General features: G+C 42.8%; 1 protein-coding gene across 2 annotated transcripts in view; it reads right to left on the bottom strand.

Moving 5' to 3' along the window:
- SPG11 (SPG11 vesicle trafficking associated, spatacsin) overlaps nucleotides 1–20,185 on the bottom strand; it is a 109,779-nt gene that overhangs the window by 47,181 nt on the left and 42,413 nt on the right. For both annotated transcript variants that reach the window (XM_061558395.1, XM_061558396.1), the window contains exons 16-20: nucleotides 17,814–17,936; nucleotides 17,472–17,633; nucleotides 12,146–12,273; nucleotides 7,624–7,781; nucleotides 1,089–1,211 (exon numbers count right to left, since the gene is read on the bottom strand). In XM_061558395.1, the coding sequence (XP_061414379.1) occupies nucleotides 1,089–1,211; nucleotides 7,624–7,781; nucleotides 12,146–12,273; nucleotides 17,472–17,633; nucleotides 17,814–17,936 (694 nt within the window). The remainder of the gene's footprint in view (nucleotides 1–1,088; nucleotides 1,212–7,623; nucleotides 7,782–12,145; nucleotides 12,274–17,471; nucleotides 17,634–17,813; nucleotides 17,937–20,185) is intronic.

The following is a 20,185-nucleotide window of genomic DNA, read 5'->3' as shown; positions in this document are numbered from 1 at the left end:
GTGGTGTTCAAAGTCACCAAGGCTGAAAGAAACGTGGCAGCACACTACTCTTTCAGCAATTTACTTTCCACAAGGTATGAAACTGGCGTTACTTCAAGTACATTGTCTGAATTTCATCATATCTCCCAATTGCCTAATTGAATGAGTTTCATTTGTAAAACAAGATGAGCACTCCCATGTATCTGTATAGGAGTTACTTATTTCCTGTAGCGCATCCATCGCATTTCACACGGATTTTACAGAAATCTTGAAAATTGTATTCAAGATCGTAGTCAACTTAGCCACGTGCAACTCTGAAAGGCAGAACTTTCACAGTAAAACATCCCAATAATATTCCACACTCTGCCTGAGCGCAAGCCATTAAAGATATGCCTACAAACTGGCCAAGCGCAGTGGGGCTCATGCGTACAATTCGTTGAACTTCAAGCAAGGGTTGGTGCATCACCGATGCCAATTATTTACCCAGAAGTAACATTGCCGAGCCTCAATACTCTTTTTTAAAGTGAATGCTGCATTTGGCAAAAAAAATGTGAAAGTGTATCTTGGTTTCACGTGGGAGAAGCCCAGAGTTCTCCCCCCCCACCCCCTCAGCACTGCCATTTGCTGGCCACATCTCGCAGCCCCACGCCTACAACACCTGGAAAGCCCCTCGTGGTAATCCATCAAAGGACCAATGAGACTCAACACTGCTTGGCATGATGGAGCAAATTTCAGGCGAATTTATCAGAGACAATGGATCACACCGGATTGTAGGATCACAAGGAGATGTGCACGACAGCTGCTTGAAAGACATCAATCAAGGTACCTGTAGGATGCAGTAAAGCAAGTAGGTTTCAGACTCTCGCGTAGTGTGGGTGTTAATTCTCTCACAAAATTAGAGAAGTATCCCATGTAAATTAAGATTATAATAGTTTACAGCACTCCACGAATGGACAAAGGCCTTACCCCCCCAGTGTTGGCCGTCGGGTTGTTTGACCACACATCACACCACGCTGGCGAGTGCGGGTTAGTATGCTCGAACCCGGTCTCTCTTTTTCTGCCCCGCTTCATTCGAGTCATTCGTACGCGATCTGAAAACAACGATTCACCTGGAGCAAGTGGTAGAGCGAGACGTCGGGAAAAGGCAGGCCGTGCGTGCTCTGCTGTGGGAAGAGGGCGGCTCTCAGCTTGGGGAATCGCGACAAAGCGAGCCTCAGCAGCTGCCCGTCGACCTGCGTGAACCGGGGAACAAATTCGCGTCTTGCGTATAATATACACCCACGCACGCAACAATATAGGCGTAATTGCGAACAAATATGATATGAACGTTGTACATTATCCCTTTTGTCAATCGACTGCTGAAGGCACTCCCACCCATGCCATGTGAGTCGTGGCGGTTACTTGATCATACTTCACCACGCTGCTCAGTGTGGGTTGGTGAAGGTGGCGAGCAGAGATGCAGGAGCATTGTTTAGTACAATGGATGTTTCTGCATTGCCCTCTGCTCACCACCATGTGGCAAAGAGCCTCAACCACTTATGACCACCTGGCATGCATGGTGGCTGTCCATCCAAGCAATATCTACGTTCAACATTGCTTAGTTTGCAAGGTCTCATAAGGTCCTGCAAGATTTGGCAATTTGGTCAAAGTCACAAACATTATAAAACAATATATTTTATCACGTCTGAGATTAATGTCTTTGTGCCGTGCGTAAAAATTGACTGTGTTTACGTGGATGAATTCATGTGGGAGAGAGGCATTATTCGTATTGATATCCAGCAATCCCTCACCAACTGCGTTTTTCGCATCTGCGGTATTTATGCATCCACGGTTTTCCTTCGGCATACCAATATTCTAACCACGGTACGGAGTTTTGTGTATCCTGCGGTTTAGCATGGTGACCAGCACTTGGAAAAAAAAATCACCCGCAATCTGGCTGCTATACATTTCCACAGAAGCCACATCGTTGAGCTATCATTTGTGGCCGGGTCACATCTGAAAAAGAGCTAGAAACTCAGTGGGCCTGATCTGGTAGAATAAAAAATAGTTGAATGTAGTTTTTAGTATTCCTTCTGTGCATCGTCTCACCTCCTAGCTTCACCATCGCTCTCTTCCCACCACCAAGTGGAGGTAGAGGGTGGGCAAAGCCCCTCTTTCTTATACCATGTTTTGTTTTCGTATTATGTTGTGTAGTTACAACCTTTATTGTTTTTTAGTGTGTATTTGTGTTCAGTGAGGAACAGGCAACTTGGTTAGGCTTTCACGAGTGTGACCGCTGTCGCGGTTGCACCCCCCCCACCGCCCGTGGTTGGCGAGGGATTATTGCACTTGATTATGACTCTCAGTCTTAAACAACTGCACATAAAACCACCTAAGTGGTCCACAAGGAGCAGCTGCGCAGCGGCGCGACGCCAGAAATGTAATGACCGCTAGGAGAGGCCTGCAGCTGGGGAAAAGCAGCGCTCGTACAAGCACGGAAACAATGTTAAAATCTAAAAAAAAACATGGCAGATTTATAAAACTTTAATTATTTCACGACTCCGCTTGAAGAAGAAATTATTAGGTTTCACCCTTTCCTTGAGCGCTCGAGTTGCAAAGATTTGAACTGTACCAGGACAGCCAAAGTGCCAGTGACTTATTTGGTTTCATTTGTGTGTGTGTGTGTTTGTGGGTAAATGCATCGCCCTTCTGGCAATCCACTGCTGGATGAGGGCCTCCTAATGCTACATTTGTCAATGAAATTATGCGGCCATACTTCACACTGGTTCGCGAGGGTTGGTAAAGGTGGAGAGAATAGATATGGGAACATTGAAGCAGAGTACAGTACAACAATGGATGTTGCTGCACTGCCACCCCCCGCCCTGCTCATAATGCATTGCAGCCCCGATTAGGCTATAATCTGGCGTGCAGGCTGATTTGCCCACCCAAGCACTGTTCAGGCTCAACTCTTCTTGGCTTCTAGGCACAAACAAGATTGGGCAAATTCCAGGAGGTTATACGGTTATATGGTCAGAGACCATTTATTGTACAATGTACAAAAATGCATGTGAATAATTAAGCATTGGACAGTATTAATCTCACGATAGCCCCAAGCCAGAGCAATTCCTAATTCTTACATTGCGGGCCATTCAGTTTGACTGGGGGCAGTCAACGTGCAATCGTGCGTTAGTGGGGAATGTTGGCCGAGTGGATTGCACATCGCTATAACAGATAGGAATTTTAATGTGCGCGTATTTTAAATACCTGTGTATTTTGTATGTGAAACACAAAGCAGACAATGATCAGACCGGCACGTGAACGTTTCTCTCACTGATTTTACACCACTCTTGGCTGCTCGGGTTGTGGACACGGTCATTAAAATCCCAGCGTTCTCTAAGAAAATGAATGCAATGGGCCATGTAGTAATCTCATTATTATTCATGACGACGCATTTGATAGACCTCGCGCCTAACAACAACATGAATATTAATTAGCGATAATTAGTTGATGGGCTGTAGCCGTACTTGCATGATAGCGATGGTTTTATCTTTAAGACACTCACAGACCCTACCGCCACCAGCTCTATACTTCCACAACAAAACAGGAAAGCTGGCAGCATGCGCTTCATTAAGTGCACACTTTCAATTATTTATGTGGCACACCTGTACATTTTCGTGCCTTGAGAAATAAAGCAATGTATTTATTTATTTATAAAAACTGCACAGCAAATTGATTTATAAATGTCATAGTTCCACGATAAAGGACTTGGGTTTTCATCCGTGACCAAGATTACTGTGGATGGCCTTGTGATTACACAGCCTATTGAGGCACAAAAGTGGAGTATATACATGCATTATACACAAACATACCTGTAAAGTAAATCAATGATAAGATTGCCGTGCAATGAATCCAAGTGACCAGAATTCAATTTCCAAGCCACGACTAAGATAAGTGGCAACTGATATCAGAACCAGTTCTGGCCTTCCCTTCACCAACCAGTACTGACCTGCATGGGAACGTAGTGTGGGAAGGTCTTCACCCATTAGTACATTGAGAATGACTGGAATTTATTTAATTTCATACATACCTGCAACTGCGCAGTTATCTCCCAATATGGAAACGAATAACAGTATATTGGCCAATAAAGCAAGGCTTTATTGTATGGTAATTTTGAAAAACATCTATCCTACATGGTCACGCACACAACTCAAAACCCACTTGACAATACCTGAAATCAGCACCAGGCTTTGTTGCTGACGTCTATGGCCTGGGCCCTGTACACACAACTCGTTTCAAGTGCCAACCCTGTCACTGTGTGTTGCACAATTATCAATGGTCATGCATAATACAGGTAGGAACAACAGTTCCACACTGCCCACCAGGGATTATTTGTCTGTCTGTCGTGCATAGCCACGCCCTCGATTTGTATTTCAAAGAGCGCTTCGGGCGGGCTCAGCACCACGTGACGCGCCGCCCCACGCAGCTTGTGCCGCGTGACACGGATCGCACGAATGCGCTGTCCAACCAAGTTCCTACCTGCCCACTCTCGAAGGAACGTGTTCTGTAAGACTTAGAACGTATGTCATCCCTCCTGGACACAACGGACATCATAACTCGATAGAAATGTTTTATCATTCTTATGCAACCCATAGCTCAGAACCAGAATTATAAACATCCTGGCTTCGTATGCAGGCGCCAATGATGTAGCATCCCACAGGTTTCGAAAACACAGCAAACAACAAATGTCACAACTGCTTGCTTAAGTCTGTATGGGGTTTCCAGGGCACTGCACACATTGGAGAGAGAAGGAAAGCAAAATTGCTCCCCCTGTGGGAACAAATATCCTTGCGGCAGCAGCTTCCTACCTGGAAATTTTGGGAATCATTTGTATCGCTCTGGCAGGCGAGATTGTTCCCTGTTCCTAATACTAGACGTCCTAAAGAATCACTGCCGAGCGCATTCAAACGATGGCCTGATGGGACATAACCATCATAACCTAATTCCAGTGTCATCATTTCTATTGTTATTTATTGTTCATGGCTCATACCTGGTGTATATTTCATTTTGGTTAGAGGACAAGATGAACAGGGTTATTCTTGCCAAGACCACTGTTGTGTTCGTGTAATGGTCCAAACTTGAATTTTTTTTTAATTTCCCACAAATTGCTCAACTGAAATAGACACATATAATAATCGCACCTCCGATTAGCACAGTTTACTGCGTACAGTGCGAAAGAAGCTAAAAGTACATATTTTGCAATCATCCCCCCCCCCCACTACAAAAATTTGGCAGGGCCATCCTAAAAAAAAAGCCATGAGACTCAGCGAAGCTTTCCTCTGTAAACAAGCGTAATCATTTTCTATTTTTTACTCGACATGGTACTAATTCTCTGACCAATTTGACTGGTATGATGGCGCACATGCGCCTACCCCAAAGGACATACAAACCCGCTCAGTGCAACAGCAGGGCAAACGCATCAGAGCATTGCATAAATTACCCCTATATGTTATGGGCTTTGATGGAGACAGGTGCCTGGAACACAAGGTGCATTATTGTTGTTAAACCCGTATATCAATTCAGGTCGAGCGTATATCACTTTACTGGCCATGTGGCTTAGCGGTAGAGCGAACGGTTTGCAATTCTGGCTTTCGAAATTAACCTAGCCCAACATCTCTCTGGGGACGATACGTTTAGTCGTGCTTTGTGGGAAAGTCACAAGTGGTTGTCCAATGGATAGACTCGCCACTGCGTAAGGATAGTGGAATTTCCACCAATGGTTCAGGGCTGTAAAGAAAGGAGATTAGCGCAATGCCTCCGTGCTCATATAAGCAGGAAATCTCTAACTTTTTAACATACCGTTTTCCAGCACAAGTTTAAATTCCCTCCCCCGGTTTTAACTTGTTCCTCTCGCAATTTTGACCAAACAGTTGAACAGCAATTGCATGAACACGCTTGTCAGGTGAAAAGTGCTGTGCTTTTGCCAGCTGATCAAGTGTTAATGAGTGCACAGAAGCCGCACACAGCTCAGCAGATCAAAGAAATGTCCTCTATTTCTGAGCTAAATAATGTAAAAAGTTCAACTTCAAAGCATGTTACTTATGTTTTGGAACCAAACTTATTCAACAGAACTACTGAATTATGGCACGATATGAAAGGAAGTAATTATTTTGTTGTCTGTGAACAAAAATGTTTTTTTTTGTAGCGCAGTCAGGGCCACGTAACGCAATTTTCCCTTACTCTATTCTAGTTTTGCGCAAAACGCGTTTTGGCATCGATAGATTTTTTTTACACAAACCTGAGTAACCGCACGCTTGTTCTCTCATTATGAACGAATCTCCAGAAGACATTCTGATTTACGGGCCTCGAAGAGACAAGCGTGGACATCTAAAATGGCCAAAAACGATCACTGGAGCGGTTCATGAAACCGACCCATTGTGCACGCACTCTGCATTGAAAGCACGCTGACATTTGGACGCCGTGCAAATAGCAATCACTTCACCTCCGCCCTTGGATCTGTGAACTGTGCCCACATATCAGGCTGTGTGTGTCGTGCCTCAGTTATGAGTCAGCACATGTTCCTCGATTTGTGGCATGTGATACAAGTGGGGACCCCTCAGCTGTTTTGTTGCTGGAGCCTGCGTGAAGCGAGCCCAAGTGTTGTTTATTATCTCATGGGTAGCCTTTAACAAAAATATTTCCCCGCAGTTATATCCTGATTGTGCTATTGCAAAAAAATATATCAATTCGGATCTCACACAGAGTTGTGCAACCCTTCATGTAAGAGAATGGCCTATCTAAGTGGACATGAGAGAGCTACCTCTGAGATACCTTCAAGTGATCTCTGTCCACAGAGGAGGGGGGGGGGGGCAGCACTTTCTCTTAATACTGACACGAATGTTTGTTGCATGACAGTTAATCAACAATTTTACATTTTTACAAAGCTGGCATTTCGAATTTCGGTCAATCGGCTGCCACCATCACTTCACCTCACACTTGTGAAAAACACAGTTTTTGTATTAGGTAGTTTGCCTGCCTTTAAACCCGGCATTCAATGGCGCTAGCTCAGCCACCCAGCCACCTCTGGCAAAGGAGTTTAAAAATAACCGCAGCAATATTGTGGTGCTAGACAATAGATGTTCCTGGTATATTTGCACGTAATGCGCTTACAACCATGGACATGTCTTTTGTGCAGGATTAGCTGCCTTAATATGCGCATGTGCGCAGATTTGCTAACTGCATAAAGGACTGTACACATTTGGTGTATATACACTTTGCAAGCTCCGCAATAATGAATCGATAAAATGTTGACAAGCCTTGTGCTCAACTCTTATCAACCGGCACAGCTGGTCATCGCTCAAAACAAAACAGACAGTGGCTGCAGACCCTCGGCGGTGGATTATCGAGCAGGACTGGTATTAGGATGATTACATATGACGTGAATTAAAGACTTAGTAATTTTGTGGTTATAATTGATTAATAATAATAATAGATTACATTTCATAGTGATGCCTTTCTCATTGCCACGTGACAAACTATATTGATAAGCAGGCAATAAAAGGATGCTGCCGAGGATTATTTCAAAACCAGCTGGGCGAGGAAATCAACCAATGGGGGGGGCCAGTCACGATTGACGACCGGGGTCCATGCAGTCTGGAGGACACCTACCTGGGAGACGCCTCCGTCCAGACCACCAGGCGAGTACAGCAAGGTGGCGGGCGCCAGCAGCGTACGACCTTCTGTCAGCATGCTGCTCACACCAGCCTGGCTGCTGGGCAGGACCATCTGAGCGTTGGCCAAGCTGGCGAGGTACAGGGCCCGCGTATCTGCCGGGCAACATCAAAAAGAGGAGCCCACAAGAAAATAAATCCGTTCACACACCTATTTGGACATTAATCTCCATGTGCTGTATATGCTTGACTTAAATGTCCCAGCTCCGTAGAATCGCTCTGCAATAACCCTGATAACCTTGATGCGTCATCTTTTTTCTCCCAACGCAACTTGAAAGCCACTTCAAAACAGTTTTTGACGTATGCAATTTCTCCACTGTTACCACACTGGTGAGCTGCATCTTCCATTTTGACACCCTGTATTATCAAAATCTTGTTGCACGCATTTACATTCAACTAACTGGTCAGCGTTGATTAAATCATCAGAGAAAAGGTGGGATTAAGATAAGCGGTTGACGTGTGGCTTCTTGGCCCATCGCGTTGAAACGGGGGGGGGACCATTTTTTTAATTCACCGTCTATATTCATAATCATAAGCCACGTTCCATCAACCGCTGCAAGAGGGCCTCTCAAACGTCAGCCAACCGTCAAGGCCACGGTCCTGGGACGTCACAATCCATCCCGCTCCTGCTCATAAGCTGTCATTACAACAACGACATGGAACAAACTGGAGAATATATGATAGAAGAACTTCATGGAAAAAGCTGCAAAAGTGGGACTCAAGGTAAATATGATAAGACATAAATATGCATTCGAAATCATCCATTAGAACAAAAGGAAGATTTTTTGTCATTCATTATAAACTGTCTCCACTTCCCAAAATGATTCGGGGAGAATGAGAACTCCGTATATTGATATTGCCTCTCACCTCAAATTCTCAACGATTATTTACTTCATACAAAGCCCAAATTAGCAACACTTACAAATCCAACAGAATGCAACAAAAATATCTCTGCAATCGATGGCAATCAGAAGCGCGAGGTTGTAACAGCGGTGGTTATTGCTTGTGATCTTGTCTGCTGCTCAGGGGGGGATATTGGAACGTGGGGGGAGGGAGGCAGGGAATCGATAAGCCGCGGTCCACTGCAGTCGTGTTCACACTCCCAGCTTGCGCCCAGACCAACCAAACCCAGAAATTCTAGATTTGAAGCTTTCGTGACTGCAAGGATTCATACTCTTAGGTTTTTTTCGGTAAAGTCACGTAGGTAAAAATAAATAATAATAAAAAATAATAAAAAATAATAGAAATAAAATAATAAATCACGACGTTTCGGAGGCAACACAAGTCTCCGTCATCAGGTGGGACCGTCACAGCTGAATTTACTGTATTAAGTGAGTAAATTCAGCTGTGACGGTCCCACCTGATGACGGAGACTTGTGTTGCCTCCGAACGTCGTGATTTATTATTTTATTTCTATTATTTCTATTTTTTTTATTTTTTACCTACGTGACTTTACCGAAAAAACCTAAGAGTACAAACCCAGAAAGTAAACGGGGAAACCAACGTGGCCAGCACACCTTCCGTCTACACTGGCGATCGTCTGAACACAACCGTGCACAGAAAGCAATGGACAACATCGCTGTCGTAATCTAATTGAGTAATTACGTTATTTGTTTTTTTATTATATTGTATTCTATTTGACCTGTTTATATATATGCTGTATATATGTTCTGATGGGTTTGTTACACTTAATGCTCATGAGAAACTGTTAATTTTCCCTTTTCATCAGGATGTCACGGTGTGAAGTGTTATCTCCAACTCTGGGTCAATCTGAAAGTTCTGTTCAATTCTTTGTAATTATGCCAGTTTATAAGAAGACTAGTACCCCATACCTCGATTTAAAGCACAGTTTTATTAATCTGTTGGCTTTGCGATTCATGCAAAAAAAAACTCTAGCAGAATGGTAATAAAATGTTGATCGACGTTTTGAAATTATTTTTTTAGCATTGAAAATCAGAAAAGCTTTGTTGTGCTTAGAGTTCAGTGCACGCTAATTTTAGTTTTCAGAATAGCCCAAGGACTACATAGTTTGTTAATTTGCAGTAGAGGGAAAAACCAAAGCAGGGAAGGCAAGCAAAGGGCTTACAAAAATTTGTTCCTGAAATAATGAACAATTCTCAAATGTTGGGGTTGCAGTGTATGAGACGGCTCATGTGATGTGTTGTGGTGCTGCTCATTGACTTAATTCGTTTCATTTTACATGTATGTTGTTTGTTTGTGTATACTCATTATATTTAAATGGTTCCTGTGTCCAGCATATGCTAACTTTAAAAATGTAGCATTACTTTAAATTATATCCTGATTTTTAAAGGTGTATGACCACCACGTGGAGAGACAGCAAGAGGAACACATGGGTCAGAGAGGAAGAACACGTGACAATATTTGTGGTAACTTACTGACCCATCGCGACTGGACATCTATGAAAAAGAGCTTCATAGCTCATCAGATTTCTGTAGGATAAATTATTCTGAGTGGCAGGAAAAGGAATGAACGTTTCTAAATCGGATGTTCACCGAGGCAAGGGGGAGGAGTGATGATATCGGCTCGTGTGCAGGAGCTAGATTGTTGCATCGCGTGACCCAGAGATGGCAACAGTTGGATGAGGGATTTATCCAGCAGTGGATAAATCATGACTGATTATTTTAACCATCATACCGAAGGAAACGCTAGTCAACCCTTCAAAGAGACTATAAAATGTGGTGTAAAACTCGTAAAATATTTAAAAGTATCACAGTGCATGTGGCTAAAACAAAAACCTTCACAACACAAAAAGCTTCAAATGAATAACAGATCACATTAATTTATCATAAGTTTGCATTTTTCTGAAAGCATGTTCCGTGCCCCAGGGTCTCTCCTCACGACTAATATTACGTTATTGCACAAACAAAAACAACTGGCTCACTGGACGGATGAAGAATCAGCCAGAAAGCTGACAAAATCAATGACTCCCGCATCAACAACATGATTGTTATCCAAACCGACGGTGAAGTTGATGCGTTCTAAGGTCCAGCGACACTCGAGAGACAACCTGACCTCTGTAAAGAACATCCAATGCGGAAACTAAATTCCCTTTGAAATATAATAAGGATATGAATGCACCTATTTCAAACCAGCATTGTATTTTGCACGTAAATATATATTTTTTCTACCCAAATGTGAATTATTTTAGATGAAAGGCTTCTGGGGAAATGCTGCCATATGCATACAATGCAATGCAGTTTTATCAAGCATCTAAATACAAATATACATCAGAAAGCAAGATGGTGAAGCCATGGAGAATATATATGGTAGCATAGAAGTAGAGTATAGCAATGGATGTTGTTGCACTGTCCTTTGCTGCTCACAACATAGCGACTCGCCTGCCTAGACCAACCTGGCATGTATTTTGGTCACCCATCCAAGGACCACCAAGGCCCGACTCTGCTTAGTTTCCGGGGTCTCACGAGACAGGGTGCATTCTCCTGGACATTTGTGAAAAAGCGCTTCGTAGCTCATCAGATTTCTCTAGCATAAATAAAGATAAGGAAAGATTCTTAAGATTCTGATTCGGTCTGATTTGGCCACAGGCACGTATTAAGTACCGCACACCAAATGGTTGCGGTACTGGAGCAAACCAGAGGTTATTCTGGGAAAGATCCGAAATATCATTTGTTTATGACAATTAAATATTTGTAACATGTGTGCAATTTTGCCGTGAAACTATCTGTGGAAATGTGTTTACCCCCCCCACTCCCACCAAAGTGAGAACGATAGCAGTAATTACAATAATGGGTAAAGTGTAATTGAAATGTTTAAAAACACATGCCTTGTAATGTGGCCATGTGACCTCCTCTGTATCAACAACCATATCTCGGCCTCCAAACTCGTTCCAAAGGAAGGAATTATAGACCGATTGATTGATTATATGACTGGCTGCAGTCAGGCAATAACAACACTTACAAGGTGAGACAGAAAGGAGCAGATGAGCTCAACAAAGTCATTGCTTTGGGAGAGGCCAAGGACACGTACACTTTTAGGGAATTACCATTAAGGAGGCAAGAGGTATTGACGTCTTCTTCGTCTTTGCCATACCAGGGAGTTGATCAAAAACGCTTACATGTTCATGTCAATGTTGGCGAGTCAGTGAAGCGCTTTGAGAATATCCTGGTTAAAATCTGAAATGCTCCCCCCCCCCACCAAAGAAAATCCCTTCCTCCCCTCCCCCCGCCTGCTCTAATGAGTCCGGTGTGCCTGATACCATCGATGGCCCTGGTAATGCCGTCCAGAACGTCAGGATGTTGCAATGTATGATGTGAAGAAAGATGTGGAATTAAAATATTGTGTAAAAAAATATACATCTGAAATTTTGGGCAGTGAATTATTAAAGCATGCATCGTCGCACTATGAAGTCCAGGGTATTTACGGAAACTCAAACTCAAGTTAGGTGTGATACAGCCAAGCGTTAAACCCACACACAATACCTGCCGGTTGCTGGTCGCCGTGCGATAAATGCTGGATTTCAAAAATGTGGAGGAGAAGGTCAAACCAAGGATGGGCGGCCCTCAGAGCTTCGTCAGAGAGGACAGATGGACCCGATGATTGCTCCAGCCTGATAACACAAATGCAGGCAATGGAAAATAAAATCATTCTTATTTCTAAAGGCGCATGTTACAGCTCTGAGAAACCATGCCCTTGAACATTAGGCACATCAAAACGTTCTCAGATCAAGCCTTCCACTCGTGCTTAGTGGGGCAGCGTGACCTCCCAAATCTTGAAACATGACTGTAGCATGCTGGACATGCATTTAAGTCAGACAATTTTGGCACTGGATGTTTTACTTTCAACCGAGTAAAACACAAGCCATACGACAGATAAGGAGGAATTATAAATGAATACAATGGCTGAAGGTTACTTGAAGAGAATGGGGATAATGCAAGCGCTTGCATGACACTCGCAAGGGATTTCCGTCAGAAGTGTACGACACGTCAAAAGCTTTGTGTGAAATGGTACAAAAGACTAACAATATTCATTCACTGGAAGCGTTTGGGAACCGTCCATCCCGATGACAGGAAATGGGCAAATTACCACAAGTTTCAAATGCTCAAAACTGACCCTGAAATAACTCGGGTAGCAGACTTCCCAGCAAAGTATACAATTTTATCACGTGCAAATGACAACATCTTAAACCGAACTGACATCTCACCACTCGTAATCATCCAAGCGAAACTTTCACAAAAAGGAAAGCAATCAGCAATAAAGCATAAGAAACAGGGATCACATGCTGTGAAATGTGTCTTATTACAAACATGTGTGCCAATACCAAATGGCCAAAATGAAAAAACACCGTAGGATAACAAAACTATCCTATTAAACTATACTATTATTCCATGCACAACGTTACAATACATTAACCAGTATTCTATTTTGTGACACTATTACACATATGTTAGCGTGGAAGAGGAGGCCAAAGTATCCCGTGGAGGGGCTCGCTCGAGCTCCCTCGAGTGGCTGCCCTTCCGTCAACAGTGACATGAACAAGAAGTTACAGGGGCAGTGGGGGGTGAGAGGAGTAGGGCCACGCCGGATGCCCGGCACAAGGGTACAGCTGCACATGGGGGGGTGGTGAGGGGTACAGGGGAAGGTGTAGTAATCAAGGAATGGGTGTGCGAGCGTGGGGTGGGGGGGCCTGGGGGTTGCCAGGCCCGAGGGCAGGGGCACTCGAGAGTGGGGAGATGGGGATTTTGGGGCGTTGCTGAGTGACTGGTGAAGCTTCCTCTCGTCCGTGTAAAATATTCTCGCAATACAAATATATTAAATAGTTATTAGTAATACAATGCTATTGCAGTTGCTACGTCGGATAGTAATTATTCAAAAAATTTCAATTTGCGATTATTCATCTGACTATGCGGAAGAAGGCCAAGAAGGTTGTGGGTAACTAATTAAACACACGCACAGCTGTACAAAAGTTAACTTAATCAAGAAAAGTGTAGAATTAAATCGACCTGCCGCTGCTGCTTCAAATTATGAATACGCGTAACCTGCCTGTCGATTATAATGCTCGGTTGCAAAGAGATCCCATTGGAAAGTGGTTCCTGCAAAGCCAAGCAGATCGAGGCAGTGATTTACTTGCAGGCACTCTGTTATCAGAAGTGATGGGAAGACATTCGTGACATTATAATGTACAGCCCCTGAATCCACTTTAAATGGCAGTAACTACACAGTGCGGTTTTATCTACCAAACCAGCGGCTAGGCTGGAAAGAACAATGCTGCTTTTACGACAGCTTCAACTCCCCAGGGAACGTGTTGGCACTAAATGAGATGCTGGCCCTATTTTCAGTGACTTGTAGACTTCTCATGGCTCAAATGGAAACGTCCGGCAACGTTTTTACAATGCAGAAAACACACTACGAGATATGCCGCACCCTGGTTTATCTCGCACACACGTGGGACGCCTGCGGCCTCCACAGTGCGGCCAATACTCTTCACGCTGTCACGGCGGGTGTGGATACGTTTGGAATTTCAGAACTAAAAACGTAGTTTTTTTTTTTTTTACAATGACACCGATATCATGAAGGTCTTTGTGAAGTATGGTCATTGAAAAAAGGACGGAATGCAATTTTTCAATATAAAACACTAAGTTGTAAAGATAAAGTGGATATTCTTTTCATACTCTGATGTATTATTACGTGGAAACTGAATTTTCCAATAAATGCTGTTCATAAAATATAACGACTCCTCTTTTAAGGAGTTACATTTTTTCCTATTGAACTGGTGACGAGCAAGAGACATTAGTTTATTGGGAAATAAGTATGGGATTGGGAAACTGAAAAAACAAAGGTGGTAAGGTGACAGAAATGCAGACGTCTCCATTTGAACCCTCGCAAAAATCCTCTTCTAACACTAGAAAAAAATAGTGCAGGGCCAATGCCCACGTCCGAATAGGGTGTTATTGATCGTCAGCACCGAACAGCGATAGTGGCACTTGATCTCTTGCAATCTGATAAGAGGGCAGGATCCTCCGTTTCGGCTTTTCCCCAGTTAGGATAAGATTAAGGAGGCACCACTTGTTGGTTTCAGAAGATCCCCGTGCTAAAGGTGGCCACTCAGGGAGGTACCCACAAGGTGACACACCAAGGATATGAAGTCACTTTCTGAAAGCGTGCGGCAATAATCCGTAGCAAAATTGCATCAATAGGTGGTTGGGATGCAAGGGTTTCCTTAGAGTTCACGACACCCCGAATCACGCATTTAGACGTGTCGTTTAGACAAACTTTGATTGCAAAGTAAAGTGGTACTTATTGTTTTGTATAATTATGGGATTGTTAATACTTTGGCTCGATTTGCATAGTCACTTGGGAAATAAAACAGGCATAGAGTGATGTGCCCTAGCTGTTGTTCGTGACTTTCGTAAAGCCAAACTTAAAATGGACTGACAGAATGCGTGATACAATTTTTTTAATTTACAATGTTTCTAAAAACGCACCTAAATTGCAGTTGTGATGCTAAAAAGCCAAAAGAAATCTCAAGTCAATGTGTATGTACTTAAAAGAAGGCAATGTGCATTTAAGACATTAATCATCATCAACATGATCAGCCATGTTCTATTCACTGCTGGATGAAAGCTTCTTAGAGCAGTCTAAGAATGCAACTATCTCCTGCTCATGCAGATTAAGTGATCTCTTCGCTCCATCTCCGCAGTGGTCGTATATCCCACGCATCCCTTTCTTCAGGCTGCTACTCCATCATTAGTCTTGACCATTGGTCTTGATCTCTTCCAGTAATGTCTCCTGCCCAAGCCCACTTATGATTCTCTGCACTCTCTTAAGTCTCCAAAGGGTGGCCCTATTATGTAAGCATGTCCACAATCTCCAGAAGAAGGGTTGGTTCCCTCAGCACAAATATGAATCACATGAGCATTATTTAAAGGCCTGCAGGACGTTGACAGTCTACCATGAACATGTGGAGAATTAGCTGTCAAGGAGGGCTTTATACAAGTGCTGCCATATTTAATTATTTTCCCAGCGGCTCTTCCAAAAGCAGTGTCAAGTCAGCAATCAAGCCTGTCGGTCCTGTTCCATGATCTCTCTTGAATGGTCTGTACAATCTCAAAAAAAATTCAGGGGCAGTTAAAGAGCACACCATTTCGCCCGGGATTGCTTTTCATGTCAAAAGATTAAAGGTGAGAGGTTACAATGATTCCAAATGGCTGTCACATGCAGGGAGGGGATATAGGGGCGAGACAAAATACACATTCCACTGAACGACTGGTATTCATTAGTCTGTCCTAACATGGAACATAAGCGGATTCAAAGCTGCTTCTGCTACTTGTTAAATGTATCACACTCTTGTCAGTTCCAAGTATAAAGCCACTGCACAAACACTGGACACCGCTGTTATTCTAGTGCCCACGTGTTCACTGGTCAACAATCGTAAGTAGCTAACACAAGTGTTGTCGGCCAAACCAAGCAAATCAGATGGCTTTATTGAAGATGTCACCTTCTTCCAGAAAAACAAAAAAAACCTATTTCTACAATACGGTCCAATGTACCCACAACAAAAAATAGAAAAATCTTCAATTCCATCAATCTGGTACTCATTTTAAATCACTGCCAAGGGAAAAAAGTTTATTCCAACCGTGAAATAACCTTTTTGAGTCGGATATTCTTCCACTGCAACACCCAATGAGACCACTGCAACCAGCATTAACTTTAGGTCAAAAGGAATTCATATACGTCTCTTTTAGCGATGCTCAGTTACTTTTTATGATAATTGGTTCTTTTTACCCTTTTATCTGGCAACAAAACTGACACCTTTTTTCACAAGGAGTCATGTTTGCATTGACCACAATACCTGCGGTCGGAATACAAACAAAAACACAACTCTTATCATGTATGCACTGTCCTTGTGAAAAAAAGTGTCAGTTTTGTTGCCAAATAAAAGGGTAAAAAAACTATTATCATATTCAGTTACTTTTTTCCCAACAGTCGATATGCTGTCCAACGATTTGTGTTCTCCGACACAGTGCGTTCCTCTTTCCGTCTCAGTCTCAGAGTAATTTCGAACGACATCTTCTGCATGGTTTTCTGAAACATATGCCAGTGCTAAGGATATGTACTGCTTGATAATGTTCTTCAAGACACATGTACAGGTTCAATCTTCCAAAAGCACTACAAACTGCTCTTGCTCACCTCTATATCATCATTTTTATCCTGCTCCAAATTCAATTAGTGTCCAAGATATCTTGACTTACAGCTTTCGTGACTGCAGGAATACATATTCTATGGGTTCTAGATTTGAAGCTTTCGTGACTGCAAGGATTCATGACTGTAAGGATTCATATAACCTAAGAATATATTCTATGGGTCTTTCGGTGGCTTTACTAAAAGACCCATAGAAAATGTCCAAGATATAATACTTAGTTGTGTTTTCCAGTTGTGATTTGTACTAATTAGATACTGGCCGACAGTTGTCTTACACTGCACATCACTACCGCTGTCAGTTGGTCACATTTGCTCAAAGTTACGTTGATGGTGATCTACTACAAGAGGATCACAATACACTTATTCAGGAAATGGTTGGGTTTTTACATATGCACAAATAGCTGTGTGCTTTGTAAACATTTTCACATCTCGTTTAAGACTCGCAGCTTTTCCGGCCCACACTATTATTTTGGTACAATGAGTTCGTCTGGTCATTTTCACATTTGACATCGCAAAAATTCTAAAGGTGGTTCATATTTTCTCATCGCTTAACAGTAAATGTGGTAAACAGAATAGCGCCGTCCAAGTGCGAACACGTGCTCGTACTTGTAGTAGTGCAGGTAGGCATAGAGGAGGTGCCGCAGCTCGCTCTCCACACAGTAGCGGATGAAACCATCGTGGAAAAGCTCCACGTCCGATGGTTCGCCAATTCGAGGCGCGGAGTATGCGGGGGGGTCCGCTCCGTTCCGCGAGCCTTCCACGAGCGCCCTGGCAATAAAAAAAAAAGCACGGTTACTCATCGGTAGGTGTCGAAGACGAACTTTCAAAGTTTGGCGATGCTGCACCGTTGGCAGTGGTGCAAAAGCACAAACAACAGACCAAAAAATAGGCAAAGAATTCAACAAAACATGAACATTTAAAACGTACTGTCAAAAAAATAAAACGCACCTGTCAGCCATTGCCTTGCGGAGAGCAAGCGGATGAATAGGCTGCATAAGACCACCCGTTCTACTCAACCGGACGACCAACCGCTCCAGATCAGACGCTTCTGCTGGGACAAAGCATCCCCGCCTTCAAAAGCACACACACACACATGCAAACACGAGTACAGTCAATTAGCAACGGGTGCTACATATAGACATAAGTGTGCTATCCGATTTGTTTTGCGTTCGCCGAATAAGCCAAAGTCACACGGGCGTACAGTTCTGGGTCACGGGGCTATGTACGAACAGTGTCTACACTTGCAACTCTGGAGCCAGCAATGCACCAAAACTCGCATACACCAAATTTGCATCAGACTAGTTGCCGTTTATTTTCCCCATGCTGTGCTTCAAAGCACCTGGGAGAGAGATTCGTTTATTATCTCGCAGCCTGAACATTCTGCTAGACACGCCATCCAATGGAAGGAGTTACCGTGGGAACAAAAGGGGAGCCCCCCCGTTGGCGATGGGCACACATCGACGGCCCCAACGATATTCTTAGGTTTTTTCTGTAAAGTCACCATGTAGGTAAAACATTAAAATTAATAAAAGTAAAATAAAATAAAAATCACGACGTTTCGGAAGCAACACAAGCTTCCGTCTTCAGGTGAAACCGTCACAGCCCGACAGCTGTCGGGCTGTGACGGTTCCACCTGAAGACGGAAGCTTGTGTTGCTTCCGAAACGTCGTGATTTTTATTTTATTTTACTTTTATTAATTTTAATGTTTTACCTATGTGACTTTACCGAAAAAACCTAAGAATATGAATCCTTGCAGTCACGAAAGCTTCAAATCTAGGCCCCAACGATATTCCATAAAAAGGTGGTAAGCGTCTGGTGCCGTGGGTCCACAAGGTGGACCGAAATGGGATCATTTACAGATTTAAAGCTTTCGTGACTGCAGGGATTCATCTTCTTGTTTCTTTCGGTAAAGTCACGTAGAAGGGAAGTAATAAAATAATAAAAATAAAACATAATAAAACAATTCTCACGACGTTTCGGCTACAACGCAAGCAGCCGTCTTCAGGTGAAGAATGAGACACTACCAAACTAGGAGCTTATATATAAGCTGCATTGGGGGTTGAAGAGCGCCTTAACAAAAAGAATGTGCATGTGAAGAGGGATTTAGCATATTCATGGAAAATGCGTAGGCGTTGGGCGGGGGGGTGTCAAAGTCATATTATGCCCATGCATTATGCAGGATCAGCAGCAACCAAGGGGGGTGCAGGGATTAGCAGTAACAAAGGAAAGGAATGTTAATGATATGTAGCTGCAGTTACTCAACAACACGTAGAAAACTAAAGTATAAACTACATAAAAAACTAAAGTATAAACTGCATCGCACCATCAGTATACTTACTATACTCTATAATAAGCTGAGTTACTAACAGCAAGTAATACATTACAATTTTACCTCGTAAAAATTCTATAATATGCTTCCATCTAAACCTTATTCTCTTACATCACACGAGCATATACCGTACTATATACTGCCATAGATAAACCCAACATTAAATTATATACTGTATTGCTGTAAACCAACCTATATCTTATACATTTAATATCACACTATGTATTATTCTACACACCCTAATGTGTATCGAAATGGTTTATTACGTCCTTCCAATGATTGCTGAGCCAGAATCCATCTTCTCGGTTAAAGTTGTCTCTGTGTAACCGAGAAGATGGATTCTGGCTCAGCAATCATTGGAAGGACGTAATAAACCATTTCGATACACATTAGGGTGTGTAGAATAATACATAGTGTGATATTAAATGTATAAGATATAGGTTGGTTTACAGCAATACAGTATATAATTTAATGTTGGGTTTATCTATGGCAGTATATAGTACGGTATATGCTCGTGTGATGTAAGAGAATAAGGTTTAGATGGAAGCATATTATAGAATTTTTACGAGGTAAAATTGTAATGTATTACTTGCTGTTAGTAACTCAGCTTATTATAGAGTATAGTAAGTATACTGATGGTGCGATGCAGTTTATACTTTAGTTTTTTATGTAGTTTATACTTTAGTTTTCTACGTGTTGTTGAGTAACTGCAGCTACATATCATTAACATTCCTTTCCTTTGTTACTGCTAATCCCTGCACCCCCCTTGGTTGCTGCTGATCCTGCATAATGCATGGGCATAATATGACTTTGACACCCCCCCGCCCAACGCCTACGCATTTTCCATGAATATGCTAAATCCCTCTTCACATGCACATTCTTTTTGTTAAGGCGCTCTTCAACCCCCAATGCAGCTTATATATAAGCTCCTAGTTTGGTAGTGTCTCATTCTTCACCTGAAGACGGCTGCTTGCGTTGTAGCCGAAACGT

This window comes from Lethenteron reissneri, chromosome 24 (genome assembly GCF_015708825.2).
Source record: "Lethenteron reissneri isolate LAM-NWPU_2019-01 chromosome 24, ASM1570882v1, whole genome shotgun sequence".
Lineage (NCBI taxonomy): Eukaryota > Metazoa > Chordata > Hyperoartia > Petromyzontiformes > Petromyzontidae > Lethenteron > Lethenteron reissneri.
Note: the sequence above shows the minus strand (reverse complement) of the source record. Positions and strands in the feature narration are given on the sequence as shown.